Source organism: Eubalaena glacialis, chromosome 19 (genome assembly GCF_028564815.1).
Source record: "Eubalaena glacialis isolate mEubGla1 chromosome 19, mEubGla1.1.hap2.+ XY, whole genome shotgun sequence".
Lineage (NCBI taxonomy): Eukaryota > Metazoa > Chordata > Mammalia > Artiodactyla > Balaenidae > Eubalaena > Eubalaena glacialis.
The window spans coordinates 56,336,621-56,345,211 of NC_083734.1; the positions used below are offsets into that span (position 1 = coordinate 56,336,621).

An 8,591-nucleotide genomic window follows, 5' to 3' on the forward strand; every position below is an offset into this window, starting at 1 on the left:
CTGCAGACGACCCTGCCTCCCTCCTATCCTATTTCCCAGTCCTCCGCCCTTCAGCCTTCTCTCCAGCCCCGCCCCAGAAAGGCTCAGCCTCCAGAGCCCTCACGTTGAAGGCACCCTGCAGCAGATCCACGATGTTGGAAGAATCCTCCTGTAGCACCCCCAGCGCAGAGACAGGAAAATACGAGGACAGCTTCTGCAGGAGAAAATGCCAGGCCGGGGCTCAGCCTCCGACAAGTGTCAACTCTTTGAATCTAGACCACAGCTTTGGGGTTCACTCACTTTGCAGATGGGGAAGCTAAGGCCTGGCGCCTGCTGTGCGTTCCGGAGCCTGTGCTCTCAGCCCCCACCTGCTTGGGAGGGGGGCTGGGGAATGCGCACGTGGACTCCTCTTCCCACCGGGGCCCATCCCAAGTTTTGGGAAGGAAGGGAGGAAGGCAGATGGGGGTGTCTGAGAAGTTCCACGGACCCTCCCGCCCACCCCCATCCTGCCCAGTGAGGCCCCAGCCCCCGCACCTCGTAGTAACCATAGGAGTAGTTGGTGACTGCGAAGATGGGGATGATATTGTGCTGGCCGAGCAGGCGCACCAAGGTGGGCACCGACGGGTAGTCCTGTGTCCTGTACTGGGTGTAGGTGCCCGTGGTGTCCAGGTGGCACTCCTCGTCGTTGCGCCTCATGATGCCAGCCAGCACGTTGGCACCGTCCGCCTCGTAGTGGAAGGCCGACTCGGTAGAGAACACCAGCAAGTGGGTGCTGTCGGGGCGCCAGCCGATGTCCCTCTGGGGAGAGCGAGGAGGGGTGCCCGTGGAGCAGGGGACACTCACAGCGTCGTGCACAGTGACAGAGAAAGCACGTCCCAACACGGGGCTCAGCGAGGACACAGGATTAACAGCCTGATGCCCCCATGAATGACGCACGTGACAGACAGCACATGAGTGATGACGGGGAAAAACAGAAACCAGCGATGGGAAGTGGGAAACAGAAGCAGGGGCTGTGCCCACAGTGGGCACCACGCAAGATGTGAACCAGGTTCATCCAGCTGTCCCCACAAGGTCTTAACCACTCTGCGAGAATATCTCAACTGCACAGAAAAATGAACACCGTGCAGCATTCAATGGAAGAGTTAAAATAGGTACAGCAAGCAGCAGGGAGCAATTTGTTTGAGAAATACATGGGATGATTTTGAAAACCATGTATTACAAGAGAAAATGTTTATGATAGCATTAGGTGAAAAAAAAAAAGCAAGTTTCAGAACTATACGTACACTGATTCCAACTATATAAAATAAGGAAAAGGGAACAAAATACGCTGGTGGGGTATCAGTGGCTGTCTGTCTGATGGTGGTGAAATTATGGGCAATTTCTGTTTTTTGTTTTCCAAATTGTCTGTAATATGGATACATTATTTTCATTTTTATTTCTTATTTTTTAATTTTGTTTTAGTTTTTGGCCACGCCATGTGGCTTGAGAGATCTTAGTTCCCCGACCAGGGATGGAACCCCGGCAGTGCAAGTGCTGAATCCTTAACCACTGGACTGCCAGGGAATTTTCTTTTTTGTCTGTGAATACATTATTTTTTAAATGAAAAAACTGATGTGCACATAAAAAGAAGTGCCCTCTTCCAGCACAGTTGGAGACGGGTATTAACAGGGAGATTGGGTGGGAGGCTGGCCTCAGGGCACTGAAGATTCCAGAACCCCAAGACTCACGTCCGCCTCACTGGCCAATACAAAACCAGGCTGTGACTGCTCAGGCCCCGATACCTCTAGACTCGGATTGGAATTGAGGGCCCCCCAGTGGGTCTGAGCTTGTCTTAGGGGATGGGGGTCCCAGCCTGGTACCAGAGCAGGCCAGTGGGCAGCTCACGTCCTTGTTGAAAAGCACAGCCGGGTCTAGGCCGGCAGGACCCGCCCCGGCACTCACGGTGCACACGGCCGTCTGCAGGATGGCATCGAAACCTCCTTCGGGGGCGTCCAGGTTGCCTGAGATCCGCTCTCCCTTTAGCTTGTTCCGGAACTCCTCCACGTCTTCCGTCAGGCTGATGACATTTTTGAAGGAGAAGGGGGCGTCACTGTTGGGCCAGGGCTCCTTCAGCCTGGGCGGAGGTGGGAAGGAGAGAGTCAGGGAGGGAGAAAGTCAGGGGAGGAGACGCCCCCAACCCCCTGCCCACCCTCTCTAGGGACCGCCCCCTCGGCTCATTTCAACCTGAAGACTTCCAAGTGCTTGGGTGGAGAGGGCGTGGGCCACCTGGCCAGGACCCCTGCCCACTCGGTCACTCACTTCTCGGGCCTCATGTCTGTCTGAGGGACGCTGACTTTGTCCACGAACTTGCCAAATCCAATCGTGTAGTCGCTGGTGAGCTGCCTCAGGACCTGGGCTGGGCATCAACAAAAAAAAAGAGGGGGCAGCTGGGCCCCAAGAACCCCACATCAACACAGGGGCCGGGGGCTGGCTTGGGAAGGAGGAAGAGGAAGAATAACTTATTGTCAACACTTTGCATGTTGGGCGTCAGCTCACACACATGACAGCCCTTGTCCTTATTTACGGATGAGGGAAATGGGACTCGGGGGACCCAGAGTCGTGCAAGCAGCTAGTTGGAGGGTGCGGCCGGGGAGCTGGACCAGCCGTCTGCAGAGCTGGGAATTAACCTCAGCCTCATGGCAGCTGGTGCCCTCCTTGTCAGCACCAGAGGAGGGACTTCCTTGGCAGTCCAGTAGTTAGGACTCTGAGCTTCCACTGCAGGGGGCGCGGGTTCAATCCCTGGTCGGGGAACTAAGATCCCGCAAGCCACGAGGCACAGCACATTCAAAAAAACAAAAAGGACCAGAGGGTTCTGGTTCCCACCCGGCTGGGGCCTTCTCTGCACTCCCGAGTGGTTATTGGGGTCTGGACAGGACCCGCCTCTGAGAATGGGGGGAAGGAGTTCTTGGGGTGCTCAGATGTCCTGTCCTTCCTTGAGGAGTGGGTGCAGCTAGCCTGAGCCCTGGCCTCCTGAGCAGGTGCCCAGCCAGCTGGGGGAGGCCACTCTCTCCATGCCCTGCCCTGCTGTCTTCCGCGCCATACCCAGATCCTGCCCCATCTTCTTGAGGTTGTCCAGATCGTCAGACATGGAGTTGGAGAAGTCCATGAGGATATACAGGTCCATGGGGCTCTCCAGGGGCTCAAACACCTGCAGCTCAAAGTGCCACTCCTCTCCCGGCCGCAGCCGCACCCGCAGCCCCTGGGGGGACACCTGGCTGCGGTGCAGGGTGGTGTCGATCTCCGTTTCCTGTGTCCAGGGGAGGGGGACACCTGGCTGGAGGGTCTCTCCAGATCTGATGGAGATACCTCTCAGCTCAGCCAGGGGACACGATAGCCTCCCACAGACAGCCAGCCTTGAGCTTGGAGGGCCCAGCCCCCTTGACCCCCACTCTGGGCACCTCTGTGATCTCGAAGCTGCTCTCCATGACCACCATGCTCTCCTGCCGGCAGCCCGCAGCCAGCAGCTCTGCCTGGGTGTTGCAGCGCCATTCCTTGAACATCTGACCGGAAGGAGACGGAGTCAGGAGGGCAGTGCCCTTCCCCTGGCTGTCCTAACCCTGGATTTATCCTCCCCGCCACCACCCCGATTTTCCTGACCCTTGCCTGTTCTCCCACGACCGCCTGGCCTGAGGCTGGGCCGAGGGCGGGGCAAGTGTGGGCCAGAGCCCAGGGGTGGGGCGTAGCGGGGGGGGGGCACGCAGGCGGGGAAGGTGGCCTCGCACCTCGTCCGTGCAGTAGGCGCAGTGCTTGGCCACGCGGATGCACTCGGTGCAGCTCTTCACCTGGGCCTTCTTGCAGCGGTTCGCTGGGGAGCAGAGATGCGCGTGCCCACTGAGATGCGCCTCACCCACTGCCAAGCCCTTCCCTTGTGCATCCTCATTCGAAAGAGGTGGGGATTCTCCCCCGATTTACAGAGGGGGAAGTGGAGGCCAGCAGGTACGTGGTCAGTCCCAGGCAGCACAGCTAGAAACCCGCAGAGCCAGGTCTCAAACCTGGACTCTCCACTCAAGTCTGGAGGCAAGGATGGTGGGGGCTGAGACCGAGGCGCTGGCCCATTTGCTGGCGGGGACACCCTAACCACCCCCTTCACCTGCTCCTCCAGGGTTAAAGGGATTCTGTCTTGTTTATCACTGTGTCCCCAGTGCCTAGCCCAAGCCCCGCACACAGTGAGTTGTTAGTAAATGAATGAGGTAAAACTCCAGTTTCTCCAAAGGTTGGGATTCCCTTTGGTTTTGTTCAGTTAAAATCACAGTAAGGACCTATTATGTGCACTAGTGGGTGGTCTCCTGGGCTCCAGGCAACGGTGCACTGTCAATGTTTAGCAAGGGCTCGGGTGAGGGCGGGGAAGCCCTGACTTGCAGCATTCGCCAATTTCCAGGGTGTAAATGTTCCCACCGTGGTCTGTTTCAAACTATCAGCATGACCTCCACTGACAGGCAAAATTTCCTCAGTAGGAGCTGGCTCCAGCCCTTTGCCGACTGCAGACACTCACAGAGCAGGTGACGATCACCTTTCCCTCCTCCAAATTCCTCTACAACTTTTCGACTCAGCTTTCCAAGCCTCAGTACATCCTGCGAGCGCCTCCATTCTCTGAGTGGACGTCTTCTCCCTCCTCTAGACAAAGTCTCCTTCCTCCCCTGGGTGTTCTTGGGCCATACGGCTCAGGCTCATGGCTCCCCAGCCTTCAAAGTGGGTGGTGGTTGTTTGTTGAATGGCCAAGTGAGTGTCAGGGTAAGACACTCGATGAGAAGGCCCCCCCCCCCACTTAAGGGCAGTGCCTTGGAAGTTGAGCCCCCCGTCACAGAGAGGGGTGTTGCAGGGGCGTGTCCGACTCACCCATGTCCCCGGGGAAGCTGACGCTCAGCAGGGCTGCCAGCAGCAGCCTGGTCCACCAGCTGGGGTGCGGCCCTGCCATCCTCTTCCTCCTGTGTAACAGCAACAATCGACATACGATGCCTGACAGCCCTGGTCCATGTGTCAGCTCACTGGGTCCCTGTCTAAGCTCCATCATTCCCATTGCACAGATGTAGAAACTGAGGCTCTACAGAACTTTAGTGATGTTCCAAGGCCACCTGGCCTGCAAGTGGCAGGACTCAGGGTCCCTGACTCCTCTTTTCCACTGCCCCCTTCCTTGTCGTCTCTGGAGTGGCCAGATGCCCTGCAGGCCTATGCCCTGTATAGGGAGGCCCCCACCCTCTCACCACTGAGGACTCTGGGCTCTGAGCCTGTCCCAATGTCAGGTCTCTTGTGCTGATCTCCCTGAGGGCAGAACAGGGCTTATTCCGCCTTTGCCTTTCAGACCCCAGTGGCCTGGGTCAGGCTTGGCAGGGACAGGGCCACCCTAGAGGGTCCTGGCTCCACCTTCCTGTCCCTTCTCTGTCCTGGCCCACTTGCCTCTTGGTGAGAGGGTGCAGCCGGGAGGAGGGGGCCCCTCCCAATATCTGGGGCCTGGGGAAGGAAGGAGGAGGCTTGTTGCACTCAGCTAAGTTCTACAATGGCTGTCTGTCCCATCAGAGGAGGGGTCCCCACCCTACTCCCCACCTCTGCCTGCCCCAGAGTTGAGTTTTGGCGGCCCCTGAGCAGATCACCCTTTCAAAAATTAGCCTGGAGCTGGATTACAAGCCCCTCCTGCCCACTCACACACACACACATTGCCAGCCACCCCAGGAGACCCATCTGCCTTTGATTCACCATTAAACCATCTCAACTCATTAGTGACCTTCGGGGCAGGCACTGGCATCCCTGAGGCCTTTTAAAAGATGGGTATGGGGACTTCCCTGGTGGCACAGTGGATAAGACTCTGCGCTCCCAAGGCAGGGGGCCCGGGTTCGAGCTCTGGTCAGGGAACTAGATCCCACATGCATGCCTCAACTAAGGAGCCCACGTGTGGCAACTAAGACCGGGTGTAACTAAATAAATATTAAAAAAAAAAAAAAAAAAGAGATGGGTATGTACAGCAAGAAACTAATACAACATTATAAAGCAACTATACTGCAATAAGAATTAATAAAAAGCAAACAAATAAATAAAAGATGGGTAGCCTGCTGAAGAGAAGGGGCTGGCCATAGCCACCAGGCCTGCAGAGTTGACGTTAGGACCCCCTCCTCTTTCTCTACAGCCAGTCACCCAGCAGCCCAAGACTATGCCATGCCTACTGGCCCTCCCTCCTTGGATCTTTGCTCAGTCCTTGGCTTGTGGGGCAGGGGCAGCCCCAGGCTCTGGGAGACTGAGGCCCCCATATGGCTGGGGAGAGCCGGGGTGGGGGGGCGTTGCAGGAAGGCATTGCCTCCGTTGCTCCAAGGCAGGTGGCTTCCAGGAGGCACTAGCAGCTCCAACATATCGCAGGCAGAGCCTGCTGGGAAGAAGCCACCCTCTAAGAGGGGCTTGGGGTAAGGGAGCCCTGAGCCAGCCAAGCGGGCACTTCTTGGGGGAAATGACTTTCCTGCAACCTTGGGGCATAGGCACCACACCCACACACTACACAATATAGGCTGCTTACCCAGGCCTCCCGGGGGCACCATTACACACGCAGGTACAGACACTGGAGGGCCCAGCCCAGCTCTTACTCACCCTCCTGTGCCCCCAGGCTGGGCACACAGTGGGCAAGTGCCCAGCACTTCATGTACATAATTGCCATTTAATCTGTACAGGAACCAGTGGGGATGATCGCATTGTCCCCATATCCCGGGTGAGACCCGGGCAGCACACACCCCCCGTTTAACCTTCACTTTATACTCGGAGGCTCTAAAATGGCAGCTGGGGGCTAGTTATGCACTAAGGAGTGTTGTGTTTGACTCAACTTGTGTTTAAAAAGTTTTTTGGTTTTTTTTTTTTTGGCCTCCCTGCACAGCTTGTGGGATCTTAGTTCCCCGACCAGGGACTGGACCCGGACCCTGGCAGTGAAAGCGCCGAGTCCTAACCACTGGACCACCAAGGAAAATCCCTAAAAAGTTTTAAAAGTAGTTGTTGGTGTTAAAAATAATAAGGTTTCACAAAGAAGTTAGGATTGTGGGCTTATTGGAAGAGGTGGCTGGCCGTGGCAGGCTGGGCAGAGCCCTCGGGAAACATACTCTCCAGGCTACTCTGGGTCCCCAGGCTACTCTGGGTCCCCAGGCTGCAGGGCCTTTTTATGTACCACCTGGGTCCTGGAAGTATGTGATTGTCACCCAGTGTTATCACATAGTGGCACACCCAGGCCTTGCAGGCACAGGGACATGCATATTCTTGGACACACACTGTGACCCACATGAACATAGGCTCGGCGCTCTCCCCACACCCGCCCTCCCTCCCACCCATGGGACCCCTGTTGCGTGTCTGCACCTGCCCTCCATGGTTCTCTCCCTTCCTGCTTTCCTGGACCTTCTGCTGCTCTATTGCCCACAGAAATCAAGGCCAAGGAGATAGGCTCTCCTTCCCTGCTGTCCCTCCCACTCTCCTCTCCCCACTCAGCCCCCAGGATGGAGCCCCTCGGTCTTCACTTCCAGCTCCTTCCGAGGCAGCACCAACCATGCCCACCCTTGGGCTCAGGGTGTGGCAAGGCCATGGGGGAGAAGGAGGAGCCCAGCCGCTGCCCTCTGGGAGCCATCTAGAGGCCCCCCACCTACAACCAGAGGCCCACCCGGGGCTAAGGGGGTGGGAAAGGGGGCTGGCTCTGGAGGAGGTTACAGTGGTGGGCACAGCCTCCAGGGGTGTTGGATGAGGTCAGGAGAGCTTCCTGGAGGAAGGGTGTCCTGAGCTGACTTTGGGAGGAGGGCCAAGAGAAGAGGAGAGTCAGGGACTCCCCAGATCCCAGACAGACTGTGGCACCACACAGCCAAGCCGGGAGGGCCTCTGCCTCTAGGTGGCTGCTTCTTTTTGAACCCCAGAGGGGCCCAGCCCAGTAGGCCTGCCAGCCACTGCCTGGCCCCTGCCCACTTCTCCCTCATATTCACCCAAGGGCCGGGCGGCCAGCCTTTAGGAAGGGAAGAGCCGGGGAAACAAAAGCCACTCGGCCCACCAATCAGCTCCCCGCGGGCCTGCCCAGTTGGGGTGCGCACTCACTTTCTTCTTCACCCCTCGGAGGTCCCTGAATGGGCGCCCAGCCCCGGCGGCCCGAGGCACTGGAGGGGCGTGCGGCGTGCGGAGGGACTGCCTTCCCGCCCCGCGCCTGTGCCCCGGCCGCCTGCCGCGGTCCGAGGATGGACCTACCTTGGGGCTGACTCGCGCCCTCCCCGCGCTGGGCTCCGCTCGGCGGCTCCGGATGCGGCGCGCGGGCGAGCCGGGACTGTCCGGAGGGCGGGCTGCAGGGAGGGCGGGCGGCGGCGGGGAGGGGACCGCTTTATGGGCTGGGAGGCGACCGCTTTATGGGCTGGGAGGCAGGTAGGAAGGAGGAGCTGATGAGTCAGGCAGACCGCATTCCTGCGCGCGGCGCGCACCTGTCGGGGCAGGAGCCGGGCGCTGCCGCCTCCGGACCCGCCCCCCGGAAAAGGCTGCGGCTCCCGCGCAGCCCGGTCCCGCGCCCCGACCCAGAACGGCGGGGGCGGGGAGGAGCCAACCCCCTCTCTCCGATCCGGCGCCGGGAGCGGCGCCTCCCC

General features: G+C 58.6%; 1 protein-coding gene across 3 annotated transcripts in view; it reads right to left on the reverse strand.

The window, feature by feature from the left end:
- ITGB4 (integrin subunit beta 4) overlaps positions 1–8,368 on the reverse strand; it is a 29,881-nt gene extending 21,513 nt beyond the window's left edge. Inside the window, exons 1-9 of one of the 3 annotated variants that reach the window (XM_061176515.1) lie at positions 8,206–8,368; positions 4,855–4,943; positions 3,741–3,823; positions 3,417–3,518; positions 3,061–3,265; positions 2,278–2,374; positions 1,921–2,092; positions 514–777; positions 104–193 (exon numbers count right to left, since the gene is read on the reverse strand). In XM_061176515.1, coding sequence (XP_061032498.1) covers positions 104–193; positions 514–777; positions 1,921–2,092; positions 2,278–2,374; positions 3,061–3,265; positions 3,417–3,518; positions 3,741–3,823; positions 4,855–4,933 — 1,092 coding nt within the window. In that variant the 5' untranslated portion in view covers positions 4,934–4,943; positions 8,206–8,368. The remainder of the gene's footprint in view (positions 1–103; positions 194–513; positions 778–1,920; positions 2,093–2,277; positions 2,375–3,060; positions 3,266–3,416; positions 3,519–3,740; positions 3,824–4,854; positions 4,944–8,205) is intronic. The other 2 variants (XM_061176513.1, XM_061176514.1) reach the window with 2 other exon arrangements.
- Between the last annotated feature and the right edge of the window lie 223 nt (positions 8,369–8,591).